The 20,445-nt window shown below is 40.2% G+C and overlaps 1 protein-coding gene across 1 annotated transcript; it reads left to right on the plus strand.

Moving 5' to 3' along the window:
• Positions 1–642: 642 nt before the first annotated feature.
• chrna7a (cholinergic receptor, nicotinic, alpha 7a (neuronal)) lies at positions 643–19,505 on the plus strand. The gene is made up of 10 exons (XM_066647643.1): positions 643–759; positions 6,830–6,969; positions 8,692–8,736; positions 10,195–10,304; positions 11,406–11,485; positions 13,079–13,246; positions 13,559–13,753; positions 14,931–15,017; positions 15,155–15,264; positions 16,500–19,505. Exons 1-10 carry the CDS (start codon positions 705–707, stop codon positions 17,034–17,036), a joined length of 1,527 nt encoding a protein of 508 aa, XP_066503740.1. The 5' UTR covers positions 643–704; the 3' UTR covers positions 17,037–19,505.
• Positions 19,506–20,445: the final 940 nt, after the last annotated feature.

Raw genomic sequence — 20,445 nt, forward strand, 5'->3', positions numbered from 1 at the left:
AAGCTCTGATATAGCGTTACATTGGCTTGCTATTTAATTCTAAGAAGTTTCATTCATTCATTTTCTGTAGACACTTCACTTTGATCAGGGTTGTGGTGGATCCGGATCTTACTTAGAATTATTGGGGAGAAACAAGGACTGAGTGTACAAACTATGGAAATATGATTAGTGCCTGCCTCTGTCTGCACCCACTGAACACCTGCAGCTTGAAAGCCACACCCAAACTGACAGGAATGGTCCTTAGGATTGTGACACAAGAAACCTTGGCTGTCCAAATCTGCCCATTTGAGATTGTCTTTGGAACGCTGCAGTTTGCTCAGCCATCACACAGACCGCATATTTCACACACAGCATTTTAGTGTATAAAAAAAATAATGACTTATTACCAAAGTATTAAACGTCATTTTATACTAGAGGGTGTATTAAACATCAGCTTGCCCCTTTAAGACGCTCATTGTGCTGTCCACTTCACAGGTAACTACTGGAGCGACTGTAATGCAGTGCAACTATTTACCATGCAGTCTGAGGTCTACCAGATGAGTATTGGCGCCAAACAGAAAGGGGCGGGGCCTCTGTAGCTTAACGGCTCCGTGTTCACAGACCCGCATATTCCCCTCAGCATAGAGCACTTCACTGAATTGACCTGAGGACATCAGCTTTTAGAGCAGTTCTGAGGGCTTTTCAACCCCTGTTTCCTCAGCAAAATGGGAATTTGTGATGTTGCTCTCTGTCTCGCAGTCACAGCCTCTTTATGGTGTGGTGAGTAAAACGCTTGTTTTGTCTGTTGCAGAAAATTCCTGTGAATTTCAGTGGAGCAGCAGCTGTTGATTCGAATCATTAGGGGATTATTGTTCCTCTGTGGAGATATTTCAAACAGCTCAACAACTCATTATAGAGTAAGACTGTGGAGTAGCCTAATATCAGAGTTTACAGAGGTTTAAAAGGTTTTCTCTTTTGCTGGGAACTGTAATTTAAAGCGTTTCTGTGAACTGAAGCCCTCAGTCAGGGCTTTGCTATTAATAAAACAATATACACCAGTATAACTTAAGAGAAGTTGAATTAAGACTTCTCAGAATATGATTTACTACACTGAAATAAATGAGACTTTGTATATACTTAATATTTTTATGTTAAAGTGTTAAATCATATATATACAATTGTACTAACATGTATCCATTCTTACATTTTATATCTGGATGTAGCTAGATTTAATTTCATACAGCCCTTTCATGTAAAAATATTAATAAATTCAACGTCTCTTCAGTGTAGCTAATGACCTCTCTTTCTCATTACTGTGACTTCATTTCTCAGTATTACTTTATTGTGTCAGTAGAATGAGAAAGAAGATCTCATGACTATGAGCTAGCTTGTCATAATTGTGATGTCATAATTGTCATAATCACAAGATATTAAAGTCACAATTGTGAGATAGGATCTTAATAGTATGAGATAGCTGGGCCTAACTGTGAGATATTTAGTCATACTTATGAAAGGGGGCGTCAATATTGTGATTATGAGATACCTAGTCATACTAATGACTATGATCTTAGTAATATGAGATAACAAATCATGACTAAGACATAATTGTGAGTTACCACTTCATAATCACGAGATTCTAAATCATTATTAATGGTGAAATTATTAATTTCAAAGAGTCATTTTGAGAAACTTAGTTTACTATTAGATTGTAAATCATTGATGAAACATTCATAATTATGGAAAGTTATTTTAACGTAATGAGATCCTAAGACATATTGGAAAAATTGGAAATCTTAATTCAAGTGGCAAAAACTGCTTACTTATGAGCTTTGATTTAATATGGATAGTGAAAAACTACAAAATAATTCTACAAAATGCTGAAAAAAATGCTGTGAGGATGTATTCAGTGCAGTTTGGCCGGCTCTTCGTTTTTCATTAGCCTTCACTTGCATAGAAGCACTTATGTCTGATTGCTTTAGCTGGACTTTAAATTTAGCTGGCAACTTGAGTTATTTGTGTGATAAAAAACTGAATTAAATAAAACGCTAGGCTGTATCAAGCAAACATTTCATTCTCTGGCTGTATTCTTTCAGCTCTCAGCTGTACAGCGGTCACAGGCATAGCTTTTGCTTTGCTTTTATTGGTTTTATGTTGAGATTTGCTGAGAATTTAGATAAACATTATACTCCAAATGTGTATACAGACATTGTAATAGATAAATTAATGTACACCTTATAATAAATAATAATGTGCACCCATTGCTGAAAAATGTGTTCAAATGTGCACACACGGCTTGTAAAATATTCAGTAAATATTGTCAATACAATGGGATGCTGTGGAAAAGCCACATTTGAGTCTAAGTTCATTGTACAAATGCCAAGTGTGTGCTAGAGGAGTGTAAAGACCTCAGCATTGGGCTGTGGAAGAAGCTTACTCATTTGCAGTAAGATCCACACAGAAACATCCACACATCTCTAGTGCTAAGGAGATAAACCCCATTGATACCCTTGATTTCAGATGAAGCATTGGACAAACAGGTGTCTTTTGGCCATATTGGGTAGCTCTAGGTAAAGCTGTTTGGAGGCACATCAGCATTTGCCTTTATTAAAGCAACACTAGGTAATATTTTGACCGTAAAGGCTAAGCAGCACTCAATGGACCTCCATGAATATTTCACATTATTGTAGTTACTGACAGATATAAGTATGAATTAAAATGAAAATAGCAGCTTAATTTGCTTTAAAACTGACAATTTTATTAAATTGACGGAAAAACCTGAGCTCACTACGGAAATTCTTGAACGCAACCGTGACGTCACTGGTGGACAACAGCTGAACAACGCCACGGTAAAACACCGTTATGACTGACTGTTATGACAGTATCTAGCTAGCTAAATAACCAACATTATTCATGACAATAGCCTAGCAATAAGCTAAACTCAAATTTAGAGGTACCGTTATTCTTGTAAATGTGATCGAAGTCGAACTCGAATTCATCCGACACTATAAACCTCCTTAATGCAGCTACGTAGCCGAGTATAATCTGAGCCACCGAGTTTAGCGAGTCAAGCTAACGTTAACTAACACCAACGTAAAACAGGCGAAGTGAGTGTCCTTACCCTGTTTACCTCCATGTCACAGAGGCTCTTGAACACCTTTCGTTGGTGTCCTTACATGCCCATATTGTTGGAAAAGCGCCAGTGAAATGAGCTACAGATAACGGAGTGAGCGGATGGTCCTTTCCAAAGTGCCCGTTTAAAGTGGACAAATTTAGTCCATTTTCTGGATATTTTGAGATCTTTGGGCCATTTGTGCACAGATGTTCCACTGTATATTGAATGATTGCAGCCAAAAACAACACACCTTTTCGTCATTTTGCATTAAATTAAGTGCAACTTCTAGAGTTGTGGTCCACCATCTACGTCACAGGCAAGACGCCTATTAGAGTTTCCAAACACCGTTGGGGAAGAAATAACATGTTTTCTGACTCTCAATAAACACAAGTTATGAACTCAAATTCCACTGTATTTATTTGTTTGACACATTCATAGAGCTGGTGCTTAGCCTTTAAAATAACAGCTTTAAAATAATTGTGGTGTTTATTGAGCTGTAATAGGGAGAACAGAGCCCCTGTTGTTGGTAGTATTGCCTCAGCACAGCAGAAACTACACTATGTATCTTTTAGAGGACGGTGGGAAACCACCCAGTTCCCCCTCTCTCCTGATTTCAGGACAGTACTGTTAAAATGATTACACTTAATAATCGGTTACAACCAACCAACCAATGAGCCCAGGAGCAAAATCACCAAATCATATGTAGTGTTGCTTTAAAGCATAATTTACATTCACCAGCCACTATACATTTTATTACTGTCTATAGCCTACCATTTGTCTGTTTTATCAACTCCTACCATATTGGCACATTCTGTAGTTGTACAGTAGTTCTACTGCACTTAGCAATATATTTGCCTTCTTTTAACCCATTTGCCAGTGATCCAGACCCCACAGGACCACCTCTAAGTCGATACATATTTTGTTTACAAAATGCCCACTGGGAATATATCCACCTGGATTGGCACTGTAGAGAAGTGTACCATATATTTCTGTAGTTACCATCCATCCATCCATTATCTGTAACTGCTTATCTAGTTCAGGATCAAGGTGTGTCCAGAGCCTGCCTGGAATCATTGGGTGCAAGCCAGGAATACACTCTGGAGGGGGCGCCAGTCCTTCACAGGGCAACACACACACACACCTACGGACACTTTTGAGTCACCAATCCACCTACCATCGTGTGTTTTTGGACTGTGGGAGGAAACCGGAGCACCCGGAGGAAACCGGAGCACCCGGAGGAAACCCACGCGGACACAGGGAGAACACACCAACTCCTCACAGACAGTCACCCGGAGCGGGAATCGAACCTGCAAATTACCATCCAATGAAGTCAATAGTATTATGATATTTCAGCTCAGAAGCCCACTCACTTTAGGGCTTTCAATATAAGATAGAGCACATGGTGTTTAGAGGTACCTCAGTTTCCTTTAGAAACCATTTTACACCACACAGTCTCCATGGACACAGACCTGCTCAGGATTGTAAGGGTGCAGTTCAAGAGCCAAATATATTATTCGGTAAGTTAGTGCTGGACTTCACGAATAATACAGAAAAGAGATTCACTTCACCTCAAATTTTATTTAAAAAAATTTAAGTTAAGATTAAATTCCTAGTATTGAACTTGGGTCCTTGTGTGGTCTGATTGCAGATGAATGAATGTCCTAGTTTCAGTGACAGACTTCAGTTTTGAAACAGTGCTTTGAAACTTACCACAGCATTGATTCATTTCCATTGAACAGCCCATCGCTAATTTCCAGACTCAGTGAATATTGATGTCTCAATGTTGCCATTATTCTTTTAAGACCCCAGGCAGTCACCAAAGTACAAATAAAACTGTGCTTTGGTATTTAAATAAATGCAGCAGTGCCCTGTATCCCCATCCGCACTGTTTAAAAGCTTCCTTTAAGCTACTGCAGATCCATAGTCTTTAAATCAGATGTTTCTTGTTCTGTGACTGCTTTTATCCTTAATCGAGCGCTCTGTTATGGAGTCTTTATTCACAAAGCTTAATTAGTTTTTCATAGCAACATGGACCACAGTCCATTTTTCTCTAATTTATTGGCATAAGTGGACCCATACATTTAATTTAACACTGGATGCTTTGTCTTCATGTAGAGACCCCAGAGGGAATACATTTTTCTTTCTTTCTTTCTCTCACTCTCTCTTTCTCTCTCCTCATCTTTCTCCATCGATTTCTTTCTCGCTTTATTTTCTTTGGAAGGGATGAATCACAAGGACTGGCTTTGAATAATACAAATGTCTGATGTAATCTAGTGAATGGTCTGAGCGAAATTTGATTATGAATAGTTGTGATCTTAAGGGACTTTAGTCACACAAAGAAAGCCTTCATCTCAGACCCTCCAGAGAGCCCAAGAGAGTCTGAAAGTGAAAGGACTGATGAGTAAGGAACAGACACATGAACTTCTAGTGAAATAATCCTGGACTTATCTAATTACAGGTGCACTACTTCTGTGCATATAAGGAAAAAAGGACACAAACTGCCTCACCAGTAGGATTTGCATAATCACACTGTGCCAAATGTTGTGGAACCATTAGCATTGAAAACATTAGTGAGATCAGGTACTGATGGTGCAAGATTAGTTCTGATCACAGGAACCACTCCAAATCCAACCAAAGGATTATATGTGAGACTTGAGCATTTGGTATCTGCAGTGTTCCTGGAAACAACCCCCCAGCAGCACCAAGGACTGTATTTGCATTTATTGAAGTGCACTACATACAGAAGTTACAACAGCTGGTGTAGAGTTATGGTCTGGTCTGAGAGTGGCAGAGCTTTAAGCTCCAAAACATAGCAGAAAGTCACTGATGAGAGTTCTGAATCAATAGGCTTACATCCAAATAAGCTGGACAAGCTCCTCCAACTGATTTACAAACAGTACTTTTAGCTTCTCATTCACTTTTCCCTGTGCTAAAGACTTTTTCCTCTTGCACTTTGCAGCCCTTGATTGCTTGTCTCAGGGTGAAACTCAGCTACTCCAAGAGAAAATCAAGTTACACTGCCTTGGGTAATTAACCTCCTACATGGTGCAGAAGACTTGAAATGGCTCTTTTTAGATTTAGTATATTTATTTGTTGTTTAAAGTTCATTGAAACAGTCAAAATGATACAGTGGTAAATGAAGATTCTACTGATGCTACTGGAGCTTTTTTTGATGCCATGTTTATTGTGAGTAAAAGAGGAGATTCATTAAATAGTCAATGGTTTCTGGATGTAGTAACTGCCTCTGTTCTTCTAAGAAGACCTTACAGTAGGAACATATCTGTGATATTTTGATACCATTGAGCCATGAGACCATTAGAGAGGTCAGGTTCTGTTTATGTTGGATAATTAATTCTGGATCATAAATGCCACTCCAAGTCTTCCCAGAAGTATCAGATGTTGCTCCATCACTCCGGAAAATGAAGTATCACTGTTCCACAGTCCAAATGCTGGGGGCTTATAAACCTCTATCTTGCACTTGCCATTGGTGAAGTTGAGCTCATGCACATCTGTGTCCACACTGATTGCACCTTACATTAGCTGAGTTCAATGATTGTATATGGGTTATTTTTATTGTCATTAGTATTTGAAATACTAATTAAAGCCATGAGGGAATGAAGGTAATAAAAACTCAATTTTAACATTTAATGGTTTACAACTATAATTAATATGTGATGTTAAATGTAAATAATGTAGGAAACTACAATAATAAGTCTACCCTTAATTCTCTCCGCACAGTTTCCTTACAAGGAGAGCATCAAAGGAGGCTGTACCGAGATCTAATGAAAGATTACAATCCGCTGGAGCGCCCCGTGTTTAACGACACACACACCCTCACTGTAAATTTCAGCTTAAGCTTGATGCAGATCATGGATGTGGTGAGTTAACCTTGTAAACAATCAATGTTCCTTATTAGGTGGGAGGAGAGATTGCAGGATTGCACTTTAGCTTTTAAAAAGTGTAGATGTTTACTGGCAACCAATCTGAAAGTTATCACATCCTACTTTTTATATCAGAATGCATATTCATGGGGACAATTGGGACTGTGTTTTGATCATTGTTACTGCATTATTAGGCTTTACAGTATTTATGCCATAAAAGGCTTTAATGTAGAACAGAACCTTTAACCAAATGCTAATTTTACTGTGTACTGTGAACACCTTGATTAGGTCTGGGCTTTGTCCATTGTACAATTTTAAACAATACCAATACCCACTTAAATTACAAAGAAAATGTATGTGTGAATAAGTGCCAGAAGGAGCTAATACAGAGTAATCAAAAACTACTCACTTGTGGGTCCTAGGGCTACTTGTTATATATATATATATATATACATACATACAGGGGTTAGACAATGAAACTGAAACACCTGTCATTTTAGTGTGGGAGGTTTCATGGCTAAATTGGAGCAGCCTGGTGGACAATCTTCATTAACTGCACATTGCACCAGTAAGACCATGTGCATCCAATGGTTCAAACATTGTGTCCTGAAGGCGGTGCCGTGTATCAGGACGACAATGCACCAATACACACAGCGAGACTGGTGAAAGATTGGTTTGATGAACATGAAAGTGAAGTTGAACATCTCCCATGGCCTGCACAGTCACCAGATCTAAATATTATTGAGCCACTTTGGGGTGTTTTGGAGGAGCGAGTCAGGAAACGTTTTCCTCCACCAGCATCACGTAGAGACCTGGCCACTATCCTGCAAGAAGAATGGCTTCAAATCCCTCTGACCACTGTGCAGGACTTGTATATGTCATTCCCAAGACGAATTGACGCTGTATTGGCCAAAAAAAGAAGGCCCTACACCATACTAATAAATTACCGTGGTCTAAAACCAGGTGTTTCACTTTCATTGTCCAACCCCTGTGTATATATATACATATATATATATATATATATATATATATATATATATATATATATATGCACATAATTGGTCATTGCACTAAGGATATCTGGCTTGTTACACCTTGGATTCTGTATGCATTTTGGCGGCATGCACTTGGCACAGTTAAAGACCAGCTTCAGTGGATAACAGATTTAACATCTGTCCACATTCAGGGAATTCTACAGAGCCTTTAGCAATTGGAAATGACCCTGTCAGATCATTTAAATCATAAGAATCTGGATATAACCCACATCCTTCTGTAGATCGTCCCAGAGCTCTGCTTCAGCGTCATATCGAATGCTAACAACACCTATGAAGAAAGTTTCAAAAGTGCTTATGGTTTTAGTGGTGAGCTCTATGGCAAAAAATACAATGTTACTTCAAATATTTTTCATGATAAAGGGTATATCACATCCTGTGTTGAGCTAATTCCAATTTAACATGTTTAATTTAAACTGCAGTTAATATGCAGTTGATTCAGTATGTGTCCTAGAAATACAGATGCCATGCTTTATACACCTGTAAAATATAAATATTTTGTAACAATCTACCTGATATATGACAGTTAAGTTGTGCTTGTATCTAAAGGTCACGCCTAAAACATTTATTAAATTCATTAGTCTGTTTGTAGCTAGTTCTTAAATGCTTTGCATCCAGAGGCTTGTTCTAGAGATTTGTTTTGAAAGTTGTTTCTTTTTGAACACAGGATGAGAAGAATCAAGTTCTCACAACGAACATATGGCTCCAGCTGGTGAGATGTTTTTTATGCAGTTGAAGATTTTCTTTTTGAGAGACATGAAGCTTAGTCGCTGTATGCTGCTATTGTATGTTTCTAACACCTCCTGCACTTTCTCACTCATGTTTGAGTGTTATTTTGATGGGTGCTTGAACTCAAAGAATATTTGGTCCAAGTAATGGATAACACATTGACTTTATAGTTGAGCTTAAGTCTTGTCCAAGTAAACTGTATAATGTCCTGCCTTTGCTTTTAGTGCTGGACTTGGACATGCACATTAAGAATATTAAGTAGCGCATAAATTTTTATTCAGACTTCAATAAATACAGAATGATCATCGTATTTAAGAAAGCCTCGTATATCACATTTTAGAGCCTACGGAGGATTACTGTGCACTGATAATAGTGTGCAAGGTGCACAGCATGTATATCTGTTTGTTGTGTTTACTGCCATTGTCATAAATTATGTTGCCTGCAAATGGTACATTCTAAGTACAGACATGGTTCTTTTTTGTGTTTAATAAATAAATAAATAAATAAAAAATTCACTAGACATCATATACCATAGTGAATTAATGTACATACAGTTGCCCTTAGGTTCTACACAGGCATTCTGTAGTTTATAGCTTTATAGTGTTCATCCAATACCTTCACTCTACCCTTATCATTCATTCATTCATTATCTGTAAGCGCTTATCCAGTTCAGGGTCGCGATGGGTCCAGAGCCTACCTGGAATCATTGGGCGCAAGGTGGGAATACACCCTGGAGGGGGCACCAGTCCTTCACAGGGCAACACAGACACACACACATTCACTCACACACTCACACCTACGGACACTTTTGTGTCACCAATCCACCTACCAACGTGTGTTTTGGACTGTGGGAGGAAACTGGAGCACCCGGAGGAAACCCACGCAGACACAGGGAGAACACACCAACTCCTCACAGACAGTCACCCAGAGGAAACCCACACAGACACAGGGAGAACACACCACACTCCTCACAGACAGTCACCCGGAGGAAACCCACGCAGACACAGGGAGAACACACCACACTCCTCACAGACAGTCACCCGGAGGAAACCCACGCAGACACAGGGAGAACAAACCACACTCCTCACAGACAGTCACCCGGAGGAAACCCACGCAGACACAGGGAGAACACACCACACTCCTCACAGACAGTCACCCGGAGGAAACCCACGCAGACACAGAGAGAACACACCACACTCCTCACAGACAGTCACCCAGAGGAAACCCACACAGACACAGGGCGAACACACCACACTCCTCACAGACAGTCACCCGGAGCGGGAATCAAACCCACAACCTCCAGGCCCCTGGAGCTGTGTGACTGCGACACTACCTGCGGCACCACCACCGTGCCGCCTCTACCCTTATCTCTCCTACTAATACAATTCAACCCTTTTAAGCTCAGCTTTGGTATAACGATGAACATGCTCTTATGTTGCAGTACTGGTATGATCATTACCTTAAATGGAACATCTCAGACTATCCCGGTGTGACAAGTGTGAGATTTCCGGATAATCAGATTTGGAAGCCTGACATCTTGCTGTATAACAGGTATGTGAAACACGGCATTCTTCCAAAAATAACACAGGCTGCTTGTTTATATCTGTGCTGTCTTTGAGAGCAGGCCTCCCAGGTTTGTGTCAGAGTTTATGGAGGATGCTGGTAAATTGCCTGGAAAAAGTGCTTGTAACAAAGAGGAGAGAGAGAGAGTGTAAGAAAACAAGGTTTGAGCATTATTTGTAGCTGACTTTCCCAAGATATCTTCCCTTACACAGTTCATTATGTTACATTAGTGTGCTCCCTGTGGTACAGAGTTGCTGAAAATTGAGCTTTACCATTATGCTGTATTTTTGAGGCCCTTGGCAATTAATTTTGAATGGTGAAAACCAGAGAATAGCGGCAGAGGTCCGTGTGCTTTGCTTGTTTTTCAGTAATCACATTCCCCTTAGAGTGTTGTAGAGGGAAAAACTATAATGTGTGACAGGAAATGTGATGGTTTGGTTAATCATTACAAACCCTGAAGGAGTGTGTGTGTATCCACCACTTAGAAAATTGACAGGGGCAATATGTCAGCTTAATACACACACACACACACAATATAAAACTAATATATAGTAAACTAAGATCTGTAGGTCATATGCAGAAAGGAGCAGCTGCACATGAGCATATGAGCAGCACCAAGAGCCTTCCAGAAAGGTGTAAATCCTTCAGCACTGAGTGGATTGGAGTGAGCAGTGGGAAGGAAACAGAGCAGATATCCAATACATTAACACTTCCTGAACTGTAGAAATTGAGACTACATCTAGCTGCATTAGCATTGAGAAGTGCAATCAATCAATTTTATTAGTATAGTGCTAACCCTAACAACAGAAAGTCACAAAGCAGCTTTACAGAGATTAATGTCCAAGCCTCCTATGAGTAAGCCAAGGCCACAAAAACTCCCACAGCTCTAGAGGAAGAAACCTGGTTCTAGAGGAACCAAAACCAGGGAGAGCAGTATGAACAAGGCATCTTGATGCATGAAAGAGACAGGAGAAAGAAAGTAGAGCCTTTTGTCTTGGACGTGTGTGTATTTGTGCCAAAAACACATCTCTAATAAATAAGATTGAACGGCTGTAAAACTGTACTACGTTTATTATATATTTCCCACAGTGCTGATGAGAGGTTTGATGCCACATTTCACACCAACATTCTGGTCAGCTCTAACGGCGCCTGTAATTACATACCCCCAGGTACGACACATCTTATTCTACTCCAGCTGTTCACTGAAGTATGTGTCAAACACACTTGCCAGAATGTGTTTTCATACCTAAAAAAGCCTAAGACAAGTATAAATAGTGATGTTTCAATTCTGCCTCACTGTTGCAATAAAACAATAAATATTCATTCATTCATTATCTGTAACCACTTATCCAGCCTACCTGGAATCATTGAGCGCAAGGCGGGAATACACCCTGGAGGGGGCGCCAGTCCTTCACAGGGCAACACAGACACACACACACATTCACACACACACTCACACCTGCGGACACTTTTTGAATCGCCAATCCACCTACCAACGTGTGTTTTTTGGACTGTGGGAGGAAACCGAAGCACCCGGAGGAAACCCACGCAGGCACAGGGAGAACAAACCACACTCCTCACAGACAGTCACCCGGAGCGGGAATCGAACCCACAACCTCCAGGCCCCTGGAGCTGTGTGACTGCGACACCTACCTGCTGCATCACCGTGCCGCCCAAAACAATAAATAGTAGACCCTTAAAGTAAATGTGTATGAATACTTCTGATATTTGGGTTTATGAACTTAAAACTGTTAATGCAACGGTAACTTATTCAGGTTTACTGTAGGACTTAAGAAGCCATGTTTTGTCATCCAGTGTGTATTCACAGCTGTGCTCAGCAGATCACTTTGAAATCCCAGCACTAAATGACTAATTTCATGGAATGCTGTGTTTTACACTGCCCTGTAAATGAAGTGTTTAAAAAAAGCAGTTCTGTTGTCTGTGTCTCCAGCTGTCCCTGACCCAGATCTGTCACACACACTGCAGCTCTCTGATGCATCTTCTCATCTCTGAACCATTTTATCTGGCCGCAGACCTGTCTGCTCTGAAATGAGATGAGCCTACACTGACACTTAGTCCAGCCCCTCTATTATAGCTGCGCAAATCTAAACATCACAAAACTAAACATCCCCTAGATTAACCAACTGCAGGGTAGATATAAAGATTCAGGGAGTCAGGGGAAAAAGTGTGTAAAAGACAAGGGTGGAAACCGCCGGTGAATGGGCATGACCATTGAGCTCTAAAGTATCTTGGTTTGAAAGGGCATTATGCTACAGAGATGGACGAAGCCATGTGGGCTCAGATGTACTTTGGAAAAATCATTGTCACTTAATCTTAATCAAAATACTTATATTGGTATTTTGGACAGACGTATGCTGCCATCAAGTCTATTCCCTTCTATTCCCAGGAATCGGCATGTCAGTGGGACAATGGTAGGCTTCATTCTACAGGAGTTACAACATCGTTGTAGACCGTGTTTGTGTGCGCTTTACTAGACTCCCGGCAGTCCAGATATGTCTCCTATTGAAAACGATGAGGAGAAACGAGGAGGAGACCATGGTGACCACATAGTGTTGAGCAGCTCAAGTTTTGTTTAAAGCAAGAATGGGCAAAAATTCCACTTGCAAAATGGCAAATTGTACCAACATTTTTTTTGTTTTTTGGCTATTTGTGTGGTTTGTTTACAAAAACCAAGACATTTCAGTGAGAGTTCTGTAATGCAGTCGTTACCATGTGTTTAATCGGTGTTTTTTTGTTTACAGGGATCTTTAAGAGCACCTGTTACATTGATGTAAGATGGTTTCCCTTTGATGTCCAGCGCTGTGATTTGAAGTTCGGCTCGTGGACATATGGGGGCTGGTCTCTGGACCTGAAAATGATCGAGGCTGACATTACAGGATATACTGCCAATGGAGAATGGGACCTTGTGGGTAAGGTGATATAATTTGTTGATTTTTTTCCACATTGCTGGGTCTCAAATGTGAAATTTCAGCCTGACCAACTATTTGATGAGCAGTACCTAAGCCTAGCCTCTGCCACCAACACTTCATTTGTACACAAGAGACTCAGAAGGGAACTTGTGTAGTAAAAGCCAGAGACAGCCCTTCATTTGGTGGTTTCTGGGCTGTTGAAAAAATATCGTAATCGATTTTTATTGATTGACCTAATTTTACCACGTCTACAGTAATGCACTTCTACATCTAGATTTATTTGGCCATAAATGTATCCTTATTTTTATGTAGAGGTTCTTGGCCGGAGGAATGAGAAGATCTACAGCTGCTGTAACGAGCCATACCCAGATGTAGTGTTTACAGTGGTGATGCGCAGACGGACACTGTACTATGGCCTGAACCTGCTCATCCCTTGCGTGCTCATCTCCACACTAGCCCTGCTGGTCTTCCTCCTGCCCGCTGACTCAGGAGAGAAGATCTCCCTCGGTAAGTTGAATCTGCGCAGTCATCACTATCGCCCACTGCAGAGTGGCTTAGTCATCACTTGCTGATCTAGAGCCATGGAACTGCTACAAATTACGTTTGTATTTTAAGCAATGTGCACTCAGGCCAAGAATATGTATTCATAGGTGTTCCTTTAAGATTATTCATTAGATGCATGTAACAGTTTATGCTACAAACTTTTCAGTTACTCAGTGCAGAAACACAATTTTTTTATAGCCTGCTCACTTCAGTGCGTAGCTGATTCTCTTTTTGTTGAAGCATGTGATGCCATATGAAATATATACACAGTTTATGTAATGCAAGTTCAAATGCCCCATTTTGCCTCACTTGAATATGTCATATATCAAATTTTATTATAACTTTACTTACTAACACTATAGGTGTTTTAATCATAGGGCTACGTGACACCTGCAATCCTTTTATTTCATGGTGTTACCCTTTATTTTTGATCTTAATTTTAATCTGCTCACTTCAGTGCACCAATGCTGCTTTCTGCTGACATGAGTATACTCTATAAATACGGCAAGCGACATCATGTGAAATGGCCACCGAAGCTATCTGAGCACAAGGCAATTTATGCACTCGGCCATGCAGGCTGAGATAAACGGTCGGCCGAGGGATTGATGGCCGGCCCGAGATCTGCTCTGTGATTGATGCAGGTAGAAATTTGTTCTGTGCCAAACGCTTTTATTTTCAAGCCAAGCCAATTTAGAGCCACTGTTGCTGTGGAGACCTGCAGAGGGCTGAGGCTGAGCATGTAGTTGCAGTTGAGGTTAATTTATTTTTTCATTCTTTCAACCTTAAATGGTATTAGTGTGTGGTTCGTCTGCCAGAATCATCTCTCACACAGAGCAATTCACTGGCAATGGCTCGGCATCATTCCAGAATCAATATAGGGAGTTTCAGGACTTAAATGAGTAGTGTGTCTGAACTAGAGGTCTAATTTATCTTAAATGTGTCCAGATGCATTAGTGAGTCTGTGGGGCATTGGATTATTTTGGGGTTTCTAAGTTTAATTTAAAGTTTAATGTGCTTTTTTTTTTAATACAGTCCATAATAATAGTCGTGCTGGTACTATGGAGATATATTTAATAAACTACCATGGTTTCTGTTGTAATATTAGATCATTCTAGTGTGTAATGACTGGCTCTGTTCACAGGGATCACAGTGCTGCTCTCACTGACAGTCTTCATGCTCTTAGTAGCAGAGATAATGCCTGCAACCTCGGACTCAGTGCCTTTAATTGGTAAGAGGTTTGGTGGAGATTTGAGTTTCTAATAGGCATTATGTTTGACAGATTGGATCTTTGCATTTGGAAAATTGAGAAGTACAGAATGTGAAAAAGAGATTCTTAAAAAGAACACTGTTTTCCTCTCTATCCAGCCCAATATTTTGCCACTACCATGGTCATTGTTGGACTGTCTGTCATTGCCACAGTATGGGTCTTACAGTACCACTACCATGATCCAGATGGAGGGAAAATGCCAACATGGGTAAGCAGTTCATATTCATGTGTCTGCATGACTTTCTACAGACATACTCCACACATCAGAGGACATCTTCCACACTTAGTTTCTTTTCCAAGATGCTTCTTCAAATAAGTAGACTATTGTACAGTGATTACTAAATCACTGGCACTAAATGAATAGCAGTTGTTAAAAATGCCATTGCCTCTAATAGGGGCGTGCGATGTGACGATATCAGATCGTGAACATTAAGAATTGGTCCACAATACACCATCATAAGGAGATCATTGAATCGTGCTAATACACATACAATCCGCTGCAGTGCTTAAGTTGTTTACGTATTGTGTACATATCACACATCAGTCGAATGTGCAGACTCTCGGAACACCGATAATGTAAGTCACTACAATAAAATGTACGACTACTGAATTAAAATCAAAAGAAATCGTTATTTCATACATGAGGTATCGTGCTTGCAATAAAAACCCCCAAAAAAACCCAACCCAAACAACACTGTGGCACCACGAAGCCTGAAGAGCCCACAAACACGCACAAAGGATTTACCATGTTAGCTATGTACATTTTTCTTTCCATCAATCCACTCGTTAGTAATCCTCATCTTGTTTGTGTAGAGTACAACAAATTAAAAAAAATTTGGATCTCTGCTATTGCTGTGTAGCTTGGGCTCTCAGCTTTTACCTCCATCTCCATCCAGTCTGTAGACCAGGGGTGCCCAACTCCAGTCCTGAAGGGCCGGTATCCAGCAATTTTGGTTAAACCTCTGCTCACACACACCTGAGTCAACTCATCTGTTAATTGCCAGGTTTAAGGGGTGTGTTTTAGCAGAGCAATCACCAAACTTTGCTGGATACCGGCCCTCCAGGACTGGAGTTGGGCACCCCTGCTGTAGACCAATCAGAGACGATGCTCAACCAAGGAGGCGGGGAAGCAACCATGCTTCGGCACCTAACAGACACGCACCACGAGAGACAACACAGACAATTTTATGTAATGTAGCAGCTCACCCAGGGGTGGATTTGAACCTAAAAACCTTGGTTTGGGAGACTAGAGTAAACAGGATGAGCTACCAACAGAGTACTGGAGGAATTGTGTTATGTGTCTGTAAGGGTGGATTGTGAAGTGTGTAGCTGTCTTCTTGGCCAGGACGCTCCTGTAAAATATATTTCTGACCAGTTTAATAAAAGCTAATAATTAATATTCTGGCATATACAACAGTGAGAGTGTGTCTTCTGTGTCCTCAGGTGCGTGTGGTGCTGCTGAACTGGTGTGCATGGTTCTTGCGGATGAAGAGGCCTGGAGAGGACCGTGTGCGCTCAGCCTGCCACAACAAGGAGCCGCGCAGCAGCATCTCCAGCGTGGAGCTGAACAGCACAGGAGTGCCACAGTCCACCAATGGAAACATGCTATACATTGGTTTCAGAGGCATGGAAAGTGCGCCCTACGCCACGTCACCGGACTCAGGGGTCATCTGTGGCCGGCTGGTGGGTGCTGGGGAGGAAGACGTGTTACTGCCCAGTAACCAGGCCCCGTCGGTCAGCAGCGTAGGCCATGGAGAAACGGAGCTGAGCAAGATCCTGGAAGAGGTGCGTTACATCGCCAAGCGGTTCCGTGACCAGGACGAGGAAGAGACCCTCTGTAATGAGTGGAAGTTTGCTGCCTCTGTCATCGACCGCCTCTGCCTCATGGCCTTCTCTATGTTCACCATCCTCTGTACCATCGGCATCCTGATGTCCGCCCCCAATTTTGTGGAGGCCATTTCCAAAGACTTCTTTACCTGAAAAGCTCCTGATTTTTTTTACCCTTTCTTTTAAGCATATGACATATGCATTAAGTGTTAATGTTAATGCTTTAAAGGATCAGTCAATATTCAAATATTACTAATGCTGAATGAAAGTGAAAGACCACTATACACATACATCTCAAAAATGGAAGTTCATTTTCACATAATTTAATTCAAAAAGGTAAATTACATGTAAGTGACATATTTCAAGCCTTTTTTTATTCTTCTTTTGATCAGTTTGGCTTATAGCTCATGAAAATCAGACATTCAGAATCTTATTAATATTATTATATTATTTCATTCATTCATTATCTGTAACCCTTATCCAGTTCAGGGTCGCGGTGGGTCCAGAGCCTACCTGGAATCATTGGGCGCAAGGTGGGTATACACCCTGGAGGGGGCGCCAGTCCTTCACAGGGCAACACATACACACATTCACTCACACAGACACTTTTGAGTCGCCAATCCACCTACCAACGTGTGTTTTTGGACTGTGGGAGGAAACCGGAGCACCCGGAGGAAACCCACGCGGACACGGGGAGAACACACCAACTCCTCACAGACAGTCACCCGGAGCGTGATGAATCAAACCCACAACCTCCAGGTCCCTGGAGCTGTGTGACTGCGACACTACCTGCTGCGCTACCGTATCGCCCTTTATTATTTCAGTTCCATTAATATTCACACAATATAAATCCTATGTATCTCTCAGTCTATTTCAGCGCACACAGCCACAATTACGGGGAAGGCTGCTGACTTGATTATTGTCCAGATGAGGGTCTTCAAAAATAAATTGTGTAATTCGTGTTAAAGGAATATAAATGAACAAAATTCTCAGAGGATGAACATTTCTCTATTACACATCCTCTTCTGTTTGATTTTATGAAATATTCTAAACATTTAAGCAGCTTAATGTAACTTTTAAAGCAGTTTTAAAAGTGAAAAGGCTTGAAATAAGTCACTGGCCGTGTAATAAATAGCTACAATATGCAGTATAATATTGCTTACATTTTTTAATTAAATTATGAACAAAAATGAACTTTTTCATGATATTCTCTTTTTTTATTTTGAGATGCACTTGTAAATCTGTAGATACATGATACTAACTGTTGCTAATTAGCTTCCACTGCTATCCAGATTATCTAAACCTGTAAAGCTGTTCCATTTAAGTAAATAGCCACCAAAGCTGGTGGTTACTAGATTCTGTTCTATTCGTCAGAAGAGTAAATCTGACTGAGCTGCTCCTTTAAAAGGGAATTTCACCGATTCTCCTAATTTCTTAATATTCAGAATGTTATTGTACTGAAAAGACACAGACTTAATTTTCTTTATGGTAATAGGAACCAGGGTTACTGTCCTAAACAGCCCATGAACCTAGATGTGCTTTTATGACGTTTTTAATGTCAGAATGTTATAATAAGTTTGCCTGTGACAGGAGAGCCACTGTTCTATCTGTGCTACCATAGACCCCACTGAGGAACGCTCATGAAAGATGGAGACCCCATAGCAAGGGGTAAGTCCGAACTGGAGGAACAGGGCTTAATTCCTTTTAAGCAAAAAAGATGTGTGAAACCCTGCGGAGCCTGAAACCTACCAGGCCAGTTGAGTTCCGTTTAGTTGATGGTAGTCTCTCGAAGTCTCTTGCACGTTTGGTTTTTAAGGGTGCGAAGCCTCCCCTTGCTTAAAGGGCAAGGCCACCATGTTCCTCTGAGTTAGCTGTGGGTTCCGTGGTGTGGGTTCCCCTACAACATTGCCTGTCAACACCCTGCATGCCCCTAATTGCCACGAATGGATTTTAAAAACACCTAACTTTAGCTAACATCAAACTGTCTCAGGCATCAGGTGAGAGCCATGAGCATTTAATGTAATCTTTTTTTATATATAACTGAGCTTTTAGAGGCATTGAACACTTGAGACGTCTGGTTCCTATCATCAGTGAACAATGAAAACGTGTTAGTATTTAGGCTGTGTGCCTACAAAAGCATCTTATATCAACATCACTCTGAATAACTTTGTGTACTTCTTAACCTGTTAATTATGCAGTAAACCTTACATAAATAAGTTGAATATCTTTGTTACTGAACTGTTAAAGCAACCACTTCTCTGCAGTTTTTAGTTCAATGACAATGAGTTTCTGTCCGTTTATATAAGTGAATATACGGCATAATTATGATCACTAGTGTATACATCATTGTTGGACTGTAACATGATAAACACATTTTAATTAGTGATAAATCATACCGGTTGTTTTAAATGTTTTTATTTATAGGGTAAAATAGAGGAAGTTCACCATGGCTATTTTATATTATATTATTATATATATCCACAATAATGTGAACACTATTATTGTAGTTTCTGTATCATAGTACATGTTACTACAGGCCTTAACCCCAGCGTGAGAGTTGGGGAAGCAGATATTTGTCATCATCAAGCTGCAGGTCTGAGATTTATTTTTAATTTTCTTCAGAGTGACTTTATGATGTATTGTTACAAATAAACATATTTTTCTATATCTTAAAGGGGTCTGGTTCATCTCTCTGCCTTCTCTGCTCTTGATTCAGGCTGGGATTTTGTTTTTTCTTTGCTTGTGTTGTTTTGCATTTCCCAGCAGCTGACTCTTGAATTCTTAGTATTTCTTTATTTTCTTTTATTATATACATACTTCATTAATTCAGTCATTTATTTTCATTACCCGAAATCACTCTGCATACGGTAGTTACACACTCTGCACAGGGCACCAGTCCATCTCAGGCCATGCATCCCGACTATGGACACAGAAATTAAGTTGCAGAAAAGCACAGTTTTCTTTTTCTGTACAAGAGCTTGAAGTGTTGGCCAGAGAAGATTAAACCTCCTAAGGTTTGAACCATTGAATGGTGGAACCTTATTATCTTGGGTGATGGACCTTAATTCAATACCTTAATAATTATCAATGGGATAAACTGGAGTGGTGTTTGTAATCCAGAGCTGATCATTTAACATCAGTACTTGACTTCACTAATGTTCTCATTGGTAAATGTCATCAAATCCTCACAGCAATGTTCCAATCTCTAGTACAGAGCGTTTTCAGAGGAGTAGAGATTGTTTGTTGTTCATTATTATGGTATTTTAGACAGGGAAAATATGGAGGAGGAGCTGTTCGCAAACATTTTACCATATACAAATATATATGTATATTTTGAAAAGTATTAGTCACAGTAAAGGGCAGACAAGTTTGTGCTGTACAACATTGCAGTCCCTCAGTAAAACTACGACATTGCCCCCTGGTGACTGACATCAGCATTACTACAAGAAAGAATCATAGTGTAGAATGTATTAGGATTTATATTAATACATGTAATTTTTTAAATAGTTTATTTACAATATACAGTATATATAAAATAGCTTGTTAGAATTAGACTGGTTTT

Source organism: Hoplias malabaricus, chromosome 16 (assembly GCF_029633855.1).
Source record: "Hoplias malabaricus isolate fHopMal1 chromosome 16, fHopMal1.hap1, whole genome shotgun sequence".
Lineage (NCBI taxonomy): Eukaryota > Metazoa > Chordata > Actinopteri > Characiformes > Erythrinidae > Hoplias > Hoplias malabaricus.

Coding starts and splice junctions, on each gene's coding strand:
- chrna7a (XM_066647643.1), top strand. CDS start 705: ATGGGAATTTGTGATGTTGCTCTCTGTCTCGCAGTCACAGCCTCTTTA. Junction 760..6,829: donor CACAGCCTCTTTATGGTGTG/GTGAGTAAAACG, acceptor CTCTCCGCACAG/TTTCCTTACAAGGAGAGCAT. Junction 15,018..15,154: donor GGACTCAGTGCCTTTAATTG/GTAAGAGGTTTG, acceptor CTCTCTATCCAG/CCCAATATTTTGCCACTACC.